The 22,545-nt window shown below is 39.0% G+C and overlaps 1 protein-coding gene across 6 annotated transcripts in view; it reads right to left on the reverse strand.

Moving 5' to 3' along the window:
- Positions 1 to 4,171: 4,171 nt before the first annotated feature.
- MAPK10 (mitogen-activated protein kinase 10) overlaps positions 4,172 to 22,545 on the reverse strand; it is a 182,780-nt gene continuing 164,406 nt past the window's right edge. For 4 of the 6 annotated variants that reach the window (XM_075708695.1, XM_075708698.1, XM_075708697.1 and 1 more), the window contains one exon: positions 17,900 to 18,042. In XM_075708695.1, coding sequence (XP_075564810.1) covers positions 17,900 to 18,042 — 143 coding nt within the window. Of the gene's footprint in view, positions 4,178 to 6,358; positions 6,438 to 17,899; positions 18,043 to 22,545 lie in introns of those variants that run through there. The other 2 variants (XM_075708696.1, XM_075708699.1) reach the window with 2 other exon arrangements.

Raw genomic sequence — 22,545 nt, forward strand, 5'->3', positions numbered from 1 at the left:
AGTTTTGGGCCCCTCAATACAAGACATTGAGGTGCTGGAGAGTGTTCAGAGAAGGGCAACAAGGCTGGTGAAGGGTCTGGAGCACAGGCCTTATGAGGAGCGGCTGAGGGAACTGGGATTGTTTAGCCTGGAGAAGAGGAGGCTGAGGGGAGACCTTATCGCCTCTACAGCTGCCTGAAAGGAGGTTGTAGTGAGGTGGGTGTTGGTCTCTTCTCCCAAGTAGCTAGCGATAGGACAAGAGGAAATGGGCTCAAGCTGCATCAGGGGAGGTTTAGATTGGATATTAGGAAAAATTTCTTCACGGAAAGAGTAGTCAAGCATTGGAAGAGGCTGCCCAGAGAGGTGGTGGAGTCCCCATCCCTGGAAGTGTTCAAAAAATGGGTAGACATGGCACTTTGGAACATGGTTTGGTTTAGTCTAGTCTACCCTTAATTGGTTTAATTGGTTTAGTAGTGGACTTGGTAACGTTAGGTTAATGGTTTGACTGGATAATCTTAAAAGTCTTTTCCAACCTAAACGATTCTATGATTCTATGGTTAAAACAATAGGATACACTGTGGTTGTGCCGTTTGTGCCAATGAATCTGTCCTTGACTAAAAAAATGATGTAAATAATTTTCTAAAAACCTAATGTCAATATAGAATGAGTTCAGACATCATCCATAAAACCTGATTTCATTTTTATCGCTTGGAAGAAATATCCTGGTGGTGGTGAAACTTCAGAACACTGTTGGAAATGTTAGACATTTCATTTATGTCTAGTATCCTAGCCAAAAGTGTAAGATAACAAATGGCCAAGATAAAATATGAAAAGCACTTCACTTTTTTTTTAAATCCTATTATACCTTCCTATTTCCACTCTAATTCAATCTCTCATTAAGTAAAGGTTACAGCTTTGTATGAAAAGTATTTATGAACAACGTCTGGAGGAAAAACAAGGTTTTTCCTCAGCACTGTGGTTGCAAATGGGTTTGAATTGTTAGAGAAACAGTTGTTATCAAAGCACTAAAGTAAGTATAGCTAACATTTTTATACCACGCCTGAATACCAAACTATTAGAAAAAAAAAACAAACCAGAATTAAGCCTGGCAGTAAATTGTTTTCTAGTTCAGTATATTATTCAATCTTTAATTCTCTTGTCAAGGAAATGGCTGAAAAATATTATATCATGTCAAATGTTTACCACCACAAGCCCCAGAGTATTACAATACAGAAACTAACTACATCCAGTATCTCTAAATTGCAAGGCAAAGTTTTACTATTTGCTTTGCTCTTCTCCAGAAGGCAATTGCCAAACATAACTGCACTGCATTTGACAATAATAATACTCTTGAAAAGCAGGGTTTGAGAGGTGAAAGAGTATGAAGCAGTCCACACTATGGTTCTGATTTCAAAGACTTGCTTTTATTTTCAATCACATACATATAGTAGTTATTCATACAGAGGAACTTCAAAATCTTGAGTGTTTTTGGTTCTTCCTTCTAAAAAAATACAATTAGTTCAGGATAGGAGACAGAGGTATGTCTTTTCCTGAAATTATTATACTTTTCTGAAAAGTCTGGTGGTGATCGGAGTTGACATTCAGGGAGCAGAGAAGGGTGTCAGACTCTTACACTGCACTGCTGTAGAGAAACCGTGCCTTTAACTCCTTCTCACACCAGAACAAAATCAGTCACAATCAGTACAAAAATGAGCCAAAACCGCTTGAGCTGCTATGTGTTTAGTTATTTTACAGAAAATAATTACATTTAGTCTCAGCAGTTAAACAGTTTCTTTCTCCACCTCCATCTGTATATAAGGTTTGACCTGGATTCTGACCTCCTTGTTCAGCCAGATCTCCTCTTAGACAGCGGAAGAGGAGTTTTTGCCTGAACAAGGGATATAGCCTCGGACCTGTGTGTTTTTAGTAAAGGAGAATATACACATGGGGTCTGCGGTACCGGAATGACTGCAGCAAGTACCTGAGTCTCCCTTTCGCATTGAGGTCTTAACTCTATGCCACTGTGGCATCCATGACTGGGATGAGGAGGAGACTGTAATGCATCACACTAGTAAACTCCACTCCTACAACATTTTTGTCCTGAAAGGGGATGACAAGGTTTTACTGTGTCAAGAATGTGGAGGGAATGGATTAAACTTTAAAGGGTACTTTGAAGGATAGAAGTACACCACCCATACTTTTATCACCATCACATTAGTTCTTTTAATTGCTATTTTAAGTCCTGCCTAGTTGAAGAATAGTAATTTTCTTTCCCAGCCTTAGGAGCTGCCTGCTTTAGTCTTTTAAGTTTGAAACTATATCTGAATGGGTAGGTCAGAGCCATGTGAGTGAGTTAGAAGAGGCCTCCCACGGGCAAACCAAAGACTAGTTCTTAACCTGTGTGACAATAAACATTCCAGTTTGCATTACTGAACCTCATGGAAAACATCATGCACTAACTGAAGCAAAACCAGTCAAATTATTTGACATCAAAAGCCACAACCATCAAACCAGCAATTGCTCTCAGAACATCGTGCAGAAATGGAGAAGTCCTCCTGGCACAGAGAGGAATGATGGGGAGTCCGCTGCTTCTCTGCGGTGCAAAACCAGCACGCCTGTATTCACACAGTGGGACAATGTGCTGACCATCCCCAGCTCCCCATTCTTCCCTACCCTGATGCACATGCGTGTGTGGGGGTGTTTCAGGGGTAATCTTACACAAGGTTACAAAAGCCTGATGCTCCAACAGCACATGTGGTATTGAACTGACTTCTGACCTGGGCTGAAGGTGAAATTCTGATTTGGCAATATTGACAACCATTTGCCTACAGGCAGACTGTTTCCAATTAGCAGGTATTGCTTTGTTCTATTGTGCTCATTAAACTTGGTATTTCCTAAAAGAGTGATGGCTGTATAGCCAGCATGGCTGTCAGGCGTTCATTCATCAGTTCAAAATGCTGAACACAGCATCAACAACCAAATTGCTTACAGTGTCAGAGCTGTTTCAAACAGCTGCTCAGCAGTCTGGTAGTGCTGGTTATTCACACAGCTTGGCTGAAATGATTGTCCCACATTCTTAACAATCTGCTTTATTTTCTTTCAACATAAAAACTCCTAAAAACATCCAATGCATTCTTACATAAGGACTTGAGTAACTGCAAAAAAAAGCCACTACAGTAGATTAATTTGTTACTACTACTGAGACAACTGTACTCCTCAGTAGTTAAAAGAATGAAAGGAAGAGAACATAAAATATCCTCTGCATTGCAGTGACCTGGGGGCAAGTCTGTGGCTGTATTTCAGTGTTGTGTTGTAACAAAAAAAGAAAAAGCTATTGTGCTAAAATGTTTCCAGGGGTATTTCCCCAAAACAACACACTAATTGAAATCAGCTGCTGCCTATATACATGCCATTTGCTTTCCTAACTAGCCTGTGAGCATATTTGAACATTGTGATATGACTTACACATAGTAGGTAATTCATACTTAAAGAAACACCTGATAGAAACTCATTGCCTGAGACAGGCCTTACTGGATTCTGTTTTACAAAAAATTTGGTAAGGACAAATTTTCCATTTAGCTTAGTGAATTAATTGCAAGTTTTCAGTTAGTTGCTATGTCGTTATTGCTCTGACTGCTCTTCTACCTAGTGCTCTTTTGTGAAGAAAAGAAAATGCTTTTGTGTGTACTTACTATATTATGTAGCTGTTCCCTGCATATTAACTGTACATCACCTACACCATCAAATGAATGAGAATATTAATTCCCTGCATGCACTTCACTATGAAGTGCAAGTCATTAACTCCTCACAGCAAGATTGCAATGTTGATGCAGTAACATTTTTTTCTTTACTTGTAAAACACTTCTTACAGGCAATGTAGCAGGAATGATCATTTTAAGCAGCTTCTCTGACATGGTGAAATGAGAGATGTGATAATTACTGAATCTTTGAGAGAGCTCCTTTCCTGAGCTGGTGGAGTAGCCCCCAATAAACAAATGCACTAGAGCTTAAAACCAGAAGATACAAACTATATCACTTGGCAAGGTGAATGTTTTCTAAAATGTTGTTTGCTCTGTGTGGGAGCCTCAGGTTCAACTGTATAGATCTAAAGGAAAGTTTAGCCTAAAGCAGTATTAGTCACAGTAGTCACGTGTGATTTCTTTCAACTTCAGTCTGCAACTCCTGACTGTTTCTACTGCTAAAGAAGGCATTACAGAGGTAAGGACTAATTAATATTATGACAAGGTTGATATCTCTATAGTTTGGTGGTACTGGTGAGATCCCACCTGGAGTACTGCATCCAGCTCTGGAGTCCTCAGCCCAGGAAAGACATGGACCTGTTGCAGCAGGTCCAGAGCAGGACCACAAAAATGATCTGAGGGCTGGAGCACCTCTCCTACAAGGACAGGCTGAGGGAGTTGGGATTGTTCAGCCTGGAGAAGAGAAGGCTGCGGGGAGACCTTAATGCAGCTTTTCAATACTTAAAGGGGGCTTATAAGAAAGATGGGGACAGACTTTTTAGTAGGGTCTGTTAAGATAGGACAAGGGGTAATGGTTTTAAACTAAAAGAGGGTAGATTTAGACTGGATATAAGGAAGACATTTTTTACAATGAGTGTGGTGAGGCACTGAAGTGGGTTGCCCAGAGAGGCAGTGGAGGCCCCATCCCTGGAAACATTCAAGGTCAGGTTGGATGGGGCTCTGAGCAACCTGATCTAGTTGAAGATGTGCCTGCTTATTGCAGGGTGGGCTGGACTAGATGACCTTCAAAGGTCCCTTCCAACCCAAACTGTTCTATGATTCTGTGATTGTTCCTGGATAACAAGGCAGGTGTTACTACATTACACACCACGTTGGACATAAGACTCATCAGTCTCCAAAGCAAGAAACACAGGAAACCCAGAGTCAATGGCAGATTCAGATAGCATGGCAATTTTTTTTTAGGAAAGAGTTACCGTTACAGATGTGTAATTACTTTTATTACAGTTTCACTACATGCCTGCCTTTTTCTAACCTATAGTACCTCAGTAAGTGTAGGTGGAATGGGTGGAGAGAGCCCATATACCATCAGGGCAGAGCCCACTGAAGAAGAGTCCTGAGAGAACAGGAAGCAGAGATTGGCAACATCTTCCTGCTTGGAAATTGCTTTGTGTTAAATATACTAAATTAACTAGAAAAAAGTTCTGTGCAGATTCCAAAAGGTACTGTGGTAAGTCAGAAAGCTCCATCTTGGTTTTGTATTCACAGAAACTGAAGGAAGGTATACTTAAGGTATGGTTCAGAGAATGCCTTTCTGTTAAAGTGGGCATAAAAAGAAAAAAGAAAACAATTAGAGCAGAGATTTGCAGAGAAAAGAACTTAACGCGAGGCAATTTCCCAGCATGATAGTGTGTCCTGGTTTCAGCTGGGATAGAGTTAATTTTCTTCCTAGTAGCAGGCACAGTGCTGTGTTTTGGATTTAGTAGGAGAAGAATGTTGATAACACACCAATGTTTTAGTTGTTGCTAAGTACTGCTTATGCTAGTCAAGGACTTTTCAGCTTCCCATGCTCTGCCAGGTGCACAAGAAACCAGGAGGGGGCACAGCCAGAATAGTTGATGCAAACTGACCAAAGGGCTATTCCATACCATATGATGTCATGCTCAGTATAGAAACTGGGGGGGGTTGGCTGGGGAGCAGCGATCACTGCTCGGGAACTGTCTGGGTATTGGTCGTCAGGTGGTGAGCAATTGCATTGTGCATCACTTGCTTTGTATATTATTATTATTATTATTACTGTTATTATTATTATTATTTTATTGTTACTATTATCATTACTATTTTACTTTATTTCAATTATTAAACTGTTCTTATCTCAACCCAGGAGTGTTCCTCACTCTTACTCCTCCGATTCTCTCCCCCATCCCATCGGGGCAGGGGCAGTGAGCAAGCGGCTGCGTGGTGCTTAGTTGCTGGCTGGGGCTAAACCACAACATAGTGTTGTCCAATTGTACTGCTGTCTGATGGCTGAGCTATCTAAAGGGAAGAGAAACTTGCTTACATAGCATGTCTATTTGGACATATCTTTGTATGCTCTGTTGGAAGCAGTTTTCACTATGTACTTTCAAGTTGGACACAGACCAGACAGTTGAAAAGTCATAAAAGGTAATTGCCTAAATTCTTTGTGGCCTTTTAACTTCCAGGACTCCAAATACTTTTGAAGAGATTGATGGTGGCCAAATCTACCCACAACCCCAATCAGTTTAGCACCACCATCATCTACCCCTCAATTCTGCTCATTTGACCCTCTTTCTTGTCATCCCGTGCACTTCAGGGAGAGATTTACACACATTCATACATAAAATTTATTGGAAAATGAAGAAAAAATAATGCAAACTTACTGAAAATGTGGAATTATGCTTTGTCCAAGAAACGCTCCAGACCATCAAGTACACCATGAACTGTCCAGGGTCAGTCTGGCTGGAGAAGAAATGCAACAAGCAGATGATTTACAGGCTGAAGGGTTCGCTCAATTTTGCTCTTGCTGGAGCCTTCAGCACGTTTTTGCCTTTAGGTGGCACTCTTCACCCGTATCGTGCATCTTCCTTGCTGAAGGGAGCTCTGTCTATACAGCTCTGCAATACCACTTTTAGAGGAGTAAGATGAGCACAACATTAACCTGAGATAAGGGATCTGATCTAACACAGAGCAGAAGCTGGAATAACCATGGTTGCCTTCCTCCATCAGCTTTAAAAAAACTCTTTGCACTGCACACTGATTTTGTAAATTTTTTTTCTTTTCTCCCCAGTTACTGGATGGTCCTGTGAACTGGTTGCAGCACAATGCAAATTTGATGTGCAATCACAGTCCCTCTGGATTCTGTGCTACATAACAGTGGCACTGAATTTCTGCAGTACACATGAGTGTTGTCTCTGTGCTAACTGCTTAAAAACCCAGTGCTAAAACCAATGGACAGCTTGGTTATCCTGTCAATATGCTGATGCTAGTAATTATAGCCAAAAAGGGGAATTAAAAACTTCCTTCATATATTTCAGAAATCACATGACACTGTTAGCAAATTAATTATTTTAGCAATATTTTAGCTGTAATTTTATTGCCATGTCCACTAACCCTGTCTTGTGCTTGTGACAAAACAGAGTCAGAAAGCTAAAATTGATGAGTACAACTGTGCTGAAATCTGTCTAGCATTCTGCCACTGACCCACCTGCAGTCAGCAGCATGGTATTTTGTTGCAGTGTTGTTCAAGGAGATGCTACTTTTTTCTTTTCTGGTGAAAAAAAGATGAGAGGTCTGCACATTGCCAAAAACTAGTGTATTCCTTTATGCAGAGAATCACAATAATCCTTCAACTAACTGACATTTTAGAAGGACATGCACTAAAAGTTTCAGAGGACTCCTGCTCTGAGAACAGAGCTATGCATTCTGATCTGTTACATGGTATTAGGCTTTTGAGGAAGAATTTGGACAATGTTCTGGCTGCTTGGAACTCTGAAATTCAGTGGTATTCAGACATGAGGTTTGATTCCTGGACTATTTCTCATAATGTTCATTAATTTTAAAACCAGAGCTTCATCCTTCAGTCCACTCAGTTGCGTGCTGGGCCCTAGAGTACTTCCAATTTTAGTGATGAGAGCTTTTGTGCTTACTCTGAATTTATCTGTGTTCAAACCCTGTTAATTCTGGATTGAGGCTGACATTAAGAAAGAGTCTCCATTTGCCCCTGAACACCTACATCCACAAATCTTTCACTGAAAGGCATACTGCTCTCTGGAAAACAGGTGTGGGGTGGGCACATTTAACAGCACCCTGTGGTGACATACCTCCAGGACTTTTACTTTTGCTATTAAAGTACTTAGGGTAATTATTCATATAAAAAAGAAGAAAACCAAAAAGTGAACATTTATTCTAGCTGTGATTTAGCATTCTGCTGAGAACACTTAAAATATATCCTTTCCCCTCTAAGATGATGCAACTGAACTAAAAACGTAAGACTACTCCAAGGGCAGGAACATCATCTAGAGAATGCTGAGGACAAATCCAGCAAAACATGGGCATAAACATATCCTCCAAGACAAAAAAATTCCAGAGGTAATCTTTCTGAACATTTGTTGATGACAAATCAAGACTTAAAGACATTTTCATAGTATCTGCTATCAGTTTCTTAATCACTAACACAGGTTAATCTTGTAACATCAGACACATCTTTACCTAGCTAGGGTTAACAGCAGGAAGGGGTCATTGTACAGCTTTTTACCTCATCCACACATTAAACCATTAATTGTTCTGGAAAATGGAAGGGGTATTTTCTTGCAGCGCTACTTCTTTGTAATTTCTGTCTTGTGAGTTTGTGAGAATCAAAGATAATTCCCCTTACTCTCCAAAGTTAGATGTGAAGTAGAGGTGGGAATAATTTCACACATTTCAAATTTAGCTTAGAGAAACATTAAATGCCCCCATTGTTAGTTCCAGGCTTATGGTGCAAGAAAGGTTAAAATCTTCCAGACAGCAACAGTCAGCCACTCCCCATAATGGGACTTACTTAACAAAAGCCCCGATCTATCCGTTAAATAGACATGTTCAGAAAGAGAGCTATTTTCTCCAGCACCCTAGTTACTATTCCATATATAAGTGCTCCTGGAATGTGGACAGAACATCATATGGAAACATCAGGAGACAAACACTCCTTCCTAGCAGCTGATTTCAAAATAAGATGAATACATTGGGTAGTCAGTATTAATTTAACCAGCTAAACTTCCTCCCTGGCTCCTTACACTTTACCGATAATCATGTTTTCTTAGACGCACAGCAGATTTGCAATTCAGGCTCCAAGCTATACCATTAACAGAGGGTTTAGGAGAGCATGTTGAAAAGCAAGATAATCTTGGTCTTTATCTGTATGTACTTGAAGAGAGTCGCAGCCACAGGGCAGTGAATGGAGCCTGCAGAATTGTTGCTTTCTAAGCATCAGCACATACATAGAAACAGCCAAAACTGAACAGCCTCCAGCAGAAGGTTCTACAGGAGAACTGAAACTTCAACTCTGTGATCAAACTAGAAAGTGACTCGCATATGCAGATCACAACAGCCATACATGCTGTAAGGGGACTGTGAACTGGTCTCAGTGCGTTTAAATGGGCCTCACAACACCATAGCGCATGTTCATCAGTTTGAGCACATAGGTTGTTCACTGACCTTCATCCCATTCGTTTGCCTCAAGCAGAGAGGGAAGGGGCATTTTGCAGAGGTGCTGTGATGTCCTTCCTTCAACTCTGCTTCAATACAGACGATTCCATTGATTTGCTACAGCTCATCAGTGTGCAACACATACTCCCCCTTACCAAACAGGAGATGTTAGGCCATCACGCAGGCTGACTGAAGAAAAATTCCAAGGCTGGTGTGTTGCTATAAAAGGTACTTCCATTGAATACCAAGGAGCATTATAGGAGATAGACCCATCCTGTGCAAATACAACTTCAGATTTTCTGGAATTTAGGACTCTGGGTTATTTGAAGCTAAATCACAGTTACAGCTTCAGATCTGGATTCAGTGGTCTGTAAATCACTGAAATATGGTCATAAAAATTCTGACTCCTGAAAAGGGTAAACCTCTCAAAAAAAGATGTATCTTCAATTGTCTCAAAAAGTACCCAGTAAAACAAAAAAGCTGGTCCTGATCCTTCCCATTTTGCAGTAAGAATCACAAAGCCAAAATTCCCTAGCCACTGCGAATCAGAGGTTTGTATTGTATGTTGTAGCTTAGCCAATCTCTGCATATGCAAACTGGGAGAAGAATAGACCTTGAAAATTGTCCTGTTTCAGCAGGTCAGAGCAAGAGTACCAGCTCTGCACAGTATGTTTGAAATGGCATTTAAGTACCAACAACTGTAAGAATTTCTTTCTTTACAGTGCTTACAGGGTGCTTTAATTCATTTTTTCTATAGCTCCCCCTGTTCAAATTGTTTCCACAGAAGGCTGTTTGTGATTTTTCTTTTCATCTCTGCACGTGATGAATCCAAACATAAAATTGTCCTTTGTGTATTATGGTTTGACTTGCTTGGAAATATAATGGGCACAGATAGCTTGTGCAAGAATTGAGAAAACCAGCAATGTTTTCCAAAAGGCAACATCTCTCTCCTTTTTGTTCTTCTTTCACTTGGAGTGAAGTGTGTTCAACTTTGTGAAAAATCGGTCCCCAAATAGTAACTGCAGCTGATATGGTGGGTTTGGGTGTTTTGTTTTGTTTTGGGTTTTTCTTTGTTGTTGTTGACTTGTTTTTGTTTACATTTTTTAATGGGGGAAGAGATGGGAGACGGACTAGCTTTTCCTTGGCAGTTTTTCTTCATTCTGTCCAGTCATGTGGTCATTTTTTCCCCAATATTTTTAGGCAGTCAACCAGAGGAATAAACTCTTAAGCTACTTAAAGACAAAAGTCTGAGTCTCGTATGCATTAAGATCCCTTTATATTTCTGTAGCACTGTAAATGCTTCTTAAATGAATGATGGTATACAGGATTAAGCCTATGAGGCACGTCAGAGGGAGCACTAACTGGATTTTCTAATCCTGGCAACTTCCGCATGTTTACAACTTTATCTGTGTCCCCTAGTGAGGGCTGAAGGAAAAGAAACAAGAAGCCAGGAGAGCTGTACGAGCATACTTTGTATGTTCTTCATTGATACCCTTCATGCCATTCAAATAGGACTCTGGAATACACTATTTTAATTAGCAAAGCTTGTTTTAAAGTAAACAACACAAACACTCCTTATAGAACAGTCACAGTCTCCTCTGCTAGACATACAGGTTTTTTGGCAAGATCACATTCAAACAGCATGAAATTCACCCCTGTGCACGGCCCACCAGAAGGCCCTTGCACCGCTTTAACTTCCACTTAGCTGCTCTGGATAGGAGCGAGTGGTTTGTGGGATAAGGACCAAAGTTCACTACAATTTTCTTCCAAAAAAAGATGGTCCAAATCCACATCTGTAAAGATCAGCAGTTTTGCCACTATAAGGTCATAAAGGTGTAATACAGGCGTCATGCATAGAGTACATACCATATTTCAATTGAGTCCTGTCCCTGCATGACTTTGAGCCCCTGTGAAAGTACAGATGCACAACACACATGTAATGAAGCCCTCAATCAATATGGTTTGCTGTGTTGTGCTGTTTACTGGGAACACTACAAAGTCATTCAACCGACAGGAGTCAAGACAGCAGTGAGAAGAGTATCCTCAGGAGGAAGCTCTGACAGGATTCCTTTTGACACATGGGAGAACACCAGATTCCCATCTTAGTTCAGTAATTGCTAAACAAACAGAAATCGGAAATCATTGATGCGACATTGACCCATAAAACACTGATGACTGAGGCCCTGTTCTCCCCTGTATTACACACAGGGAACAACAGATGGTCAAAGGAAAACAGAGTAAGAACAAAACAATAAGGAAAATTGTTGGTTCCTTAACAAATGTCACTACTGCAGTCCATTTATGCTGACTGACACTGGTTGTTCTTTTCAGCTATAACTGCGCAACAAAATCGGACATGTGTCATCTTCCAGTCTTGATACTGTACTGTTGCTGCTGTTGATTTTCTTTTGTTGGTCAATTTTTTTCTTTTTTCTTTTTTTTTTTTTTTTTTTTTACATCTACATTTATTGACACTGATACATTACAGATCTTGTTAGTTATACTTTGAAGTCTGATCATGCAGAACTACAGGCAGGTGCAACTTAGATCTTATTACAGGGTGGACATGGCAAGGTGAACAGTTGTTTTTGCTAGTTAAGATCTGGAGCTTTGTTACTGTTGTGGCTTAATGTATACTGGCCATAAGTCCCACTTACTCAATTTACTAAATATACGTGATTCTATATGTACACTGAAACCTCCAGCACCCTCCTTTTCAGTATGTGACTGACTTAGGAAAAGGTCAGAGGTCAACCATATTTAGGCATATAGCAGCCTTATTGTAAAAGATTTAACAGAAATAGTGTGTTGGATTATTACATATTAGTTACAGAGGAAGGGGGGGAAAAAAAATCAATACAACTATTTACATTATAAATATCTTGCTTTCCAGAAGACAAGAATGGCCCTGTTCAGTGAAAATTAGCAAAAGAGACAGGCTTACCTGTCTGAAATCATAAGCATTGTAGGGATACATTTATTTCCCAAATGGACTGTGTCTTCCTTCAATATGTGCTTTTCAGCTTTTTGCTCTCAGGTAAAAAGGCACCATTAGCCTCAGTTGAAGTTTTTCAACATTCTTTTGTCAAATCAAACCCTCTTTAAAACTCAAACTTGCCATGGGTCAATGAGCCTGAACAGAAATTAAGTTAAACAGTTCACCTCTTGCAATCAATAGTTAATTTAAAAAAAAACAAAAGAAAAGAAAAAAAAAATCAGGCCACACTGGCAAGTTCCTAATACACTAAGCAGATTCCACTAAATTCCACTGGACAGGTCTGTTTTCCAGCTCATCAGTGAAGATGACACATTCACCATTCCCCTGCCTCCCCCAAGTACCTTACTAATTAAGACATTACCTATTTGTAGAATATTCAAACCTACTGATTTTCTTTTTTTGTGTGTGTGTGTGAAAAAGATCACCTTGAGCTTGCAGTTTGTTAACTGTGTCCTTTGTAAAGTGGTGGAAGTTCAAATAAGCACAGCCATCAGATTCTTGAAGATGTGTGATTATGTTACAACTATATCCACACTGAGAACTCGGATCAAATATGAATAGAACACAGGTTCTAAAAATCACATCCATATACACTCCCTCTCTTTCCTACACACACATATGGAAGCAAAGAAAAACAAAAGCCTAAACTTACAGTGAACCACTAACTCAGACTTTTTTGCCAGACTATTAAAAGAAAAGTCTAATCCTTCCATGCAGGTTTTCTTTCATATTGCTCTCCCTGGAAGCATACAGAGTTTGTTGTAAAATGCCTTTTTGTGTGTTTTTGCATGTTTGAATTCACACAAAATTTTAAAATCTCAGTAAGCATGAAGAAAGAAATATAGGTAGATCAGAAACTAAAATAATTTTTGATCTTTTGAAATACTGCCAAGTTTGTAATATAAATAAGCTAACATTGGCTATTAAATGTTACTTTGAATTAAAATATTCTAAATACATTTTACAATGATTTCAGGATACTCAAAACACATTTTTCCTTTTTTCTTTTTTAATAAAAAATTTGGGAGATTTGCTGGAACTGACTGTTTCAGGCAGTTCTAAAATTGACTATTAGCATATTTTTCATGAGAAAATATGTTGGTGGAAAAGAATTCATTGGTGCTCACTGACAAACATTAGAATACAATCCAAATCAGTTAAGTAGCACTACTTTGGAAAACTTCCTAAAGGCACTGCAACAAGTCTAATTTCTTCGGTATCTTTAGCCCAAAGCTTGAAGGTAAAGCAATATATATGAAGATAAAACCATATATATGAATCTATTCTTGGGTTTAAGTTTAGAAGAGTGACACAGATCATGTCTTGTGTAATCTCTGGAGGCCAATATCATGCAGGAACTGGTGATTTCCAGAGGAAAACCATCAGTGCATTAGGGAATTACCTGATCAGGCTTTCTGTAGCTGCTTTTTTTTTTTTTTTGACACATTATCATACTTGCACTCCAATTTAAGCTCCACTTTATATAATGCAAGCTTGCTAAGATTTCTGAATCTGTCTGTGCCATGGAATTCTAGATAGTATGGAAGGATTATCAACCACAATGCTATTTGCATAAATCAGCATGTGACCAACTGAGATATCTGAACTCTCTAAAGATCTATTACATTTTAATGGAATATAGTCAAAACTCACATGATTCTATTCCAGCTACCAAGTCAGTATCTGAAAGACTGACTTAAAACATTACTGAAAACTTTGGATTGAAAACATGCATAACCTTGCATCAGATTGAAGTAAATCAATACCTCATCCTCATTTAAACTCATCAGTGAGAAGGAAAATGGAGGAAGGGTCTTTTAAGAGCAATTCTAAACTTTTTTTTTTTTTTTTAAGTTTCTCCTACTATCCAGAAGTACTCTATCTGAAAATAAAGCAGGAATGTTTTGCAGCAACTTTCCTCTCTACTTTCTCAATGCTATTTTTTGCAGCTAGTGCTCTGAGCAGCCACTGGTAGTTAAGATGCTTCTTCCATTTTCCTCACCCTGCTGATGGCTATCTACATGACTTAAGCAATTTGGGACAGAATTTCTTCAGGTATTCAGGCACTTAAGATACCAACAGGCTCTTAGGCATATTTTCAGAAATACCAAGGTGTCCAGCTGTTGCTGATGGAAGATATGCCACTTCTGGCATAGGCTCTCTGATTGCCCCTTTAGTGCCTAAATACCTTGGATCATCTGTCATAGATCTCTGTCTTCCCAATTTCCTACATCTCTGTAGTGGTGGCAGTTATGCTTACAACTGCAAACCTCAGAGAATGAGGTGAAATGGTTACTCAAGTACCATTTAGTAACATTTTAAACAGAGGTAGATTTAAAAGATCACTGGCATGAAAAATAAAAAAAGCATCTATTGTTATCAAACTGAACAGAATATTGGAATAAAGGGGAATAGACTTGAAGAGCAGGGTATCAAGACTTCTAGAATCTGAAAGAATTTTTTTTTTTTTTACCTTAAGACAGCTACAGAACATCATCACTGCAATCTTTTATTCAAGAGTACATGCATTCTTGTAAGGTATCAGCTGACAGCACCAACTTCCTGACACAAAGCAAAACAAAGGATATTATTCCTGTTCGATAGTCGCTGCTTCAGTTTGGACATACAAGGAACAGAATTGTAAAGATCTATTGCTTTTCTTCATCGATGGCTTTTTTCTAAAGTCCAATGTGGACAGCCCCAAGTCTCCTCCCCCAGATGGAGCTTCTCATAAAGGAGACTAACTAATTTGAGGACAAAGAGAGATGCAGTAATTCTTTTAGGCCCCATTTCAGCAAGGCACTTAAGCACATGCTGATGTCGATCGCTGCTGAGCAATGGACAAAAGCATATGCTAGTTAAAATTATGTATGCATCCCTATAGTCTCCATTAAATGTTTGTACAAGCACTGGAGCTTAGCAGAATCAGGGCTTCTGGGAATAAAGCTATGTAACTTCTATGTTGTGGGTTCATTTAGTGCCACTCACTAGGACATTTTCTATGGTGACTGGTTCTCCACCCAGCACTCATGAACGCAAACAAGACTGAATTATACCATGGGACTAAAAGCACATTTTTTGGCTTCGATAGATGAAACATGGGAGATCTGTAAGCATCCATCTACTACAAATGGCTTCTCTGCTATTGCCTATGCCACATCTTCATAATATCACTGGCAATGAACTGTGATTATTCCAAGTTTCTACAGTCTACATTTGTGGTATTTTTGCAGTTTCTTTTACATACAGCTTTGCCTCTTTGAGACACTTTGTTTTGTTTTGTTGAAATAACACACCCAAATGGTGCACACTAAGGAATGTAAAGCAGATAGTAGTTACCTGAATATTATTAATATCTATCTATGGTGAATTAAATCTGGAGGCGATAAATTTCATTATTGCTAAGAAGTCACTGTTGGTGTTATTGCCTTTCTACCTACAGAGCATTGCTGTTTACCTTTCAATACTTTTATGATCATTGGCTTTGAAGTGAGTTATATCACTCAACAATGACTTGACGTTTCATGGCTTAAGAGAGAATATTGCTAAATATTTTTAGCAGTAGTAAATTATTGCTTTTACAATTACTGCTCTGAGTTTTTAGAACATTATTGACCTAATTTTATTCCCAAAAAAATGTCCATAAAAATCTACCAGAAATATACCTGGGAAAAAAAAAACCAAACATTTCCTACAGCAATTTTGAGACAGCTCAGACCTAACAAGTCTGAAATTATTCTATATCTCATCTCCTCTCCTCCCCACCCTGGAGAGAAGGTTTTTCTTTGCTTTCTTCCCTTTGAACAAAATCTGACTTGATACTCAATTTTTTTTTGCCTACCACAGAATGGCAGGCTTGTAAGCCACCTAATGGAACAGTCCTATTTTGGTAGCATTTTGAATACATAAGAATTAATGAATTTAAAATATCCAGTGATATATTATAAACAGTTTCTCTCTCTGGCATTTGGAAAAGCATTAGAGTATGATTTAGCTCATTTCAGTTTACATGGCACACTTTGGTAAGAGGAGAGATTACTCTGATTTTAGTTAATTTCTAACTCAGGTAATGATGACCTTGCAGTGGAAAATGCTAATTGCTGTTTTGGCTGGAAAAATGTTCAGTTGTTCTGAAATTATGTGTGGAGTTTTGCCATTCTCTGGTAAAAACACTTGCTGTTACTTATGACCGGGAATCCTATGTATTATTACCTGGTAAAATCAATTTGATATTCAGTCACTGTTGGGTTCTTCGGAACTTGTCAAAACTGCCTAAGACTCCTGATTGCGACACTTCCAGCCCAGTGCACCAGCTGATTGATATCCTCTGCTATTACTTAGAATATAGGCGTACTAGACCCATGCACTCTGTGGTTCTTTTCCATGTAACACAGCTGACAAAACTTCCTGGGGAGTCAGATGATTTGTCATGAGCAAATGAACAGCCAAAAGTACCTAGAGAAGGCCTGTTCTCTTCATAGTGGAGATCCCTGCAAGGGAATGATTTAAAGGGAAAACAACTTCTAAGCCGGAAACATACACTGAGAGGGAGTGGGCTGCAAATATCCTTTCTCTGTTTAACCTAGTAAAGATCTAGACGTAAAATAAAAACAAGTTTTTGCATGTCTTTTTGATCATAATCTGCCCATTCCCCAACCCTGTCATACCCCCTAACATACAAGCATACATGTAATTCATAACAGTGAGCCTATCTATGAACTAAGATGATAACTCACTTAACATTGACAGGAAAAGTTGCTTACTGAGATAAATCTTTCTGGGCTTAGACATGCATAAAAAACCTTAATTCTTGTTCCCTGTAGCTTGCAAAGATACATGTGCTTCCTTCTAACCTGGTCTTAGATTGGCATATCTGCTCTAAAAATCAGAACAACAAGTCTTAACACTCACAAACGAACATTTTTCTATGAAGCTCTGTGGCTTCTTCTTTCAATACAAACTGGTTATTATTTCAAAATATATGTACAACTCTCAGCAGAAATTTTGGTGCTACATCTTCAAGTGTCTGAGGGAACCACAGTTCGATGTGGTTATTTACACTTCCACAAATCCTCACACAAGGTATGCAACCTCATCAGTGAACAAACAAATAGAATATATAGTGGTAATATCACATATGTAGTTATGCAGTTCACCTGAAATGGGCCATTTAGTTGTGGAGTGCACACTAAGTACGTATGCAGATGTGCATGTTCCTATAGGCACACAGCTGCATACACTGCCAGAATTCTATTGGCACATGTGTGTATGTGCTATTCATATATGAAGAAAAATGCATGTATATCCCTATCTGCCTCACTGGGCAGAAGATGACAGAACAGAGAGTGAAGGTAGATACACACTCGTATGTTTGAGAGTGGCTACTGCACACCTTGTCATGCCAGTGTGAAAAGGACAGTTGCAGGTTGCTGGTTTTGCAGCCATTAATTTTACATCTTATGGGGAGGGGGTAAAAAAAAAGGATTTTTCAGTTCCTTCCCCCCCCAGTAAGCATCATTGGAAGAAGACCAAAGCAGAGCAACTATAAGTTAAATATACATTTGAGCTTAGCTGCATTACATAACTCTGTAGGAGAAGCAGGCTGAAAAGATTTTTTTTTGTTTCATTTAAATCTTTGTATTTTATTTCTCTTCCTTTTCATCTCTTAACTCCTGTTAATTTTTCCTCCTAAACTACATCATCCTCTGAAGAACGCTGGGTTTCGCAGGCAGGCGGCTAGTCACCTGCAACAACCAAGGGGTCCTGCAGAAGCTTCCAGGCTGCTGTCCGTGTCAGACGCCAGTGTTTGATCCGTGGACATGGATGAGATGTCATTGACAGATGAGGATGGAGGGAGGCTTTCACTGCTGTTCACTGCTGCACCTGTGCTACGAAAACGAACACCAATGTGATTAAACCCGAAACCCCAGAACTTCTGACAATTTAAAAAGCGAAGGATGCTTACGCTGTGGCAACAGGCATATAAGTACACAGACCATTTCAAACAATGGCAAACATTAGCAGAAAATGGGCTGTACAAACTTTAGGCATTGGATAGTATTAATTATTTTACCAGGAAATTCTCTCCCTTAACAGTCTGTTTTGAAGAGGTATAGCTCATGTTGTGTCTATCACTCTGCTTCTTTCTAGCCTTCTTAGAGTTACAAAACACCCAACAATCAGATTCTGCCTGCTAGGATCACACAGGCACCAACAAGATGGTTAAAAAACCAACCCAATCCTCCATACTCTCTCATAAAATCCCAGTTTTCTTGCAGGTAGTTCAGTCGAATGGCTGCCAGCTAGTGGCAGTGCAGAGAAGATGGCTGTGGAGGAGGCAAGGTTGGTTTCTTCCTCTTAGTTAAGGACTAGGTCACTAAGCCCAGGATTTCAGTTGTGACTATTTTTGTGCATCCAAGTTTACGTGTCCTCTGTAAAATGACAATAGTACCAGGTATTATCCAAAAAATCACTTTGACTTTATGAAACGACGAATGTACCTTCATGAGATTATCATTGACATGACTGAACATTTATCACATCCCTTAATATTATCAAAAATCATCTGTCCTATAAATGCAGATAACTGTGACAAATACAGAGCCACATGAACAATGTATTTATCGTGCATCTATGCTGAACTGTCACTCTGCCCATTAACCTCATTAACCTCAGTTCATGCTTAAGTTCTCCGAGTAGCAAATGACAGATCTTTATTCTGCAGATAGATGCCATTTCATTCTTATTGCCAAAATTTTTCTCAATTCACTTTTACAGATTTTAATTTCCTCAAAATGGACAGAAATTAACATCTATTGCCTTGAAAAGCAAGAGAACACACCTAATAAAACACACCTAGTAAAATTAGAAAACTCATATATTCTTAATACAGAAATTAATAGCCATCTGTACAGCCTGGGCAAAATATATGATGCTGTGGGCAAAAGGAGAGGATTTCTGTCACTTTCCAGTTTGCAATAAAAATGTTACATTGAGAAAACAAGCCACCATACCATACCTCCAACCACTTTTCCATTTTCCTCAACTTTTTCTTCCCCTTATACACATCCGCTATAAATATGCACAAACCAGAGACAGATACGCTCACGTTCAGAGTTCCAGATGGGAACTGCTTTCTGCTGTTGTAGTAGTACAAATATATTCTGGCATCAGAAGAACCCTTAAATTAGTTTACTCTCCTGATACATTTGGAAGATAAAATAGTTAATTTTGTAAATGCTGCAAAAAGACAGAACAATCTCAACGATGTCTCATTGGTGACTGCACACAGCAATCATCCATCTTTTCTGACAGAAGATTTGTTTTTCTAAGAGTTATTTATATGTACCTCATTCATATTGATCAGTAATCACTCAGTACAATACTGTTCCTTCAAGTTTACATGTTATTAAGCCATGTGGCATTTTATGAAAATACTAATCAGTCAAGACAAATGCATTTAGATAGAGTCAAAACACGACTGAATTTAATTATTAATTAAATTAAAATTAATAATTAATTAATGACTAAACAATATATCACCTTTCTAAATGTTTAGAGTGCTGGACAGAAGCCTGCCATTAAGTCATGGATACAGTCCCAGGAATCAAATGGAAAGAATTCCAGTAGGTTCAGTCAAGTTTTGATCAAACTGTTGCTGTGCAGCTTGCTTTGATGAATGTACTATCAACTTAGCTAGGCAAAATAACTGAACAAATAGCTGCAGAAATTGTACAGGTGAAGATTTTGTTACACTCTGTCTGATTCAGCACCACTGAATTCAATAAACCCTGCTACGTTCATTTCAGCAAGTATCAACTCAGCCCATGAGTTTCTGGAAAGTGCCATTTTTATGGTTATTCCTAGCTTTCAGCACAATTCCATGTGACATGACACACAGACCTGATAGTTACTGTTGCAGCCCCAAAGCACCCAGACTCACGAAATACCCACAAAACCAAATGAAACCACACCAAACCTAAATGACAGAATTAAAGAATTCAGAAGCACAAAGCAGCACTTATGCAACAACACTCAGAAACCTAACCAAAAGCTGTCCAAGTCAATAAGTAATGCTTCATTTGCTATGCTCAGCACCTGCCTGGTGCTACAACAGCTTGTTCCTGAAGGGATGGGTGCCAGGTGAAACAGTGCAGAAATGACAGAGGTGCATTCAAAAGAGAAAGAGAGCCCCATTTATGAATTTGCTGTTTGGCAGGAAGCTTCTCACTGGCTGCAGGGTCAAGGAAAAGAGTAAAAGGTTAGAGCAGGTGAGAAACAGCTCCTGGGATCTGTTCCTGGCTCTGGCATTGACTTGACAGCTACTCTTTCAAGCCGCACATCAGCTTAGGGATTCCTTCCTCAGACGGCTCCTGTGAAGCCTTATTTAATTAGCACCTATGGAAGTGCCTTTAAGACTTCAGCTGTGAAGTGGTACAGATTGGGGGGGGGGGGAACACACTAAAAGGAGAACTGCAGCTTTTGCTGTTTCCAAAAAAAGCCTTGTGTCTGTCTTGGGGATTTGCTCAGCTTCTTATAAATTGTATAATTAGTAACTCTTGATGCCCAATGTTGCAATGCTTGGCAAGTCCATCAGCTGCTTATTTTAGGCTCTGCACATGACAGAAGAGGGCTAGTAAAGGTATCCAGTAGTTCCTGGGTGATAGCAACAAAACTGACCAAATCAGCCAGCAACTAAAAGGCAGGAAGGGAAGAATAAAAGAGCAATTTGCAGCAAGAAAGGGAACTGCTAAGAATAAGCTGCACTAAGCTCAGCACTATTTACTATATTCAGTATCCAGAAATGACAAGACAGTTGAAAATGTTAGGTATGAAACTACAGCTGGGTAGTGAAGACCAGGGGAGAGTGTGAGAGGAGGTTAGATAGTATGCAGTGTCAGAGCAGAGGAAATATGCAAATAGCAGCAAGGTTATTTACTTTGGACAGAACTCAAGTTTAATTCTAAATAATCTACAGCCTTGTATGAAATTTTTTATTTAATGGAAATATCTGCTGTTTGATAATACCAGTCAGAAACACTTTTTTTAATGCATTAACCAAACAGAAAACAGTATTGGTAAATTCCTCCCATATCTTTGCATAAAACCATTTATATCCTTTGCTTCTCTGCTTCAGAAATGACAGAGCAGAAGAATCATGAGACTGCTAGTGAAAAGCTCTATTGCACTTCTTGGTAAAGCAAGTAATTTAAAATAAATAATACATCAACTGTGGAACCCAGCAGGAGACCTCAATGGAAGATGCACATATGCATGTGTGATAGCCACATATATGTGTGTGTGTGTGTGTTTTAGAAAGGATATAGGTGTATAAAAGGTATATATCTTCATGTTATAAGGGTGTGAATTAGTCAACAATCCTGAAGGTTGATTAAATTTAGTGGCTATTTCTCACATGTATTGTTGTGACTGAGTTCCTCTGAGAAAATATTTTGTTCTAATGACTTCTATTCTCCCAGCTGAGTAATGATATAGCATAGACCCTTTGAATAGTGAGCATGTTGGTAAGGGGTATGGCATCTGAATTTATAAGTAAAACAGAACCGTTTTGCAATTCTGTAACATAGAAAGAATAGAAAAACAATCTAAGATTAATTTCAATGTTTATGTGTGCATGGGGACATGCATATGTTGTTTGCACATGTTGCTTACATACTGATGTAATACATATATACACACATACACACAAATCTTTCCACTCAATTCAGCACTACTAGTGCCTTAAGCAGATAGGTTTGGACACTGTGCTCTATGAAAGAAGTCAACTAGATAAAGTGTAGAGAAAAGCAGTAAGTTTGAAAGATATAGGTAGTGAAGTTCAAAGGAAGGAAGACTGATCAGGGATGCAATAATGGAATTTACGTGAGCTAAAAGCTGCCAGAAAGAAAGATGGAGGAAACAGTTCTCCATGTTCTCTGGAGACGGGAGAAGAAATAACAGTTAAACTGCAGCAAAAAAAGATTTAGACAAGACAATACAAAAAGCTTTTTGAAAATAAACAAGGTAGCCTACAGAGGGTTTTTGGAACAGGCAGCAGAAGTATCTGTTGGGAACAGTTTTAGACACAGTCGATTTTGTTCGTTGGGCAGGAGCATGAGGGGAACTTGAGGTTCCCCCCAAGCCCCACATTTCAAGCTTGTATGTTGTATTAACTAATTCTTCACAGGACAAGAGGAAGCACTAAGTGACAGACACCCTGATACACAGGCACTCTAAGTAGCCTGCACTATCAATGGGGCAATGATTATCCTTGGTGTTGTCAAGTTCAGCTGTCTCCCCAAAAGCTCTGATCAAGTAATCACAGAAACTCATCTTCAGCTTGCTTGCTATGATTATTGGTAGAGCACCAGATCTTAGCCTTCTGAA

Source organism: Pelecanus crispus, chromosome 4, assembly GCF_030463565.1.
Source record: "Pelecanus crispus isolate bPelCri1 chromosome 4, bPelCri1.pri, whole genome shotgun sequence".
In the NCBI taxonomy this organism is placed as follows: domain Eukaryota; kingdom Metazoa; phylum Chordata; class Aves; order Pelecaniformes; family Pelecanidae; genus Pelecanus; species Pelecanus crispus.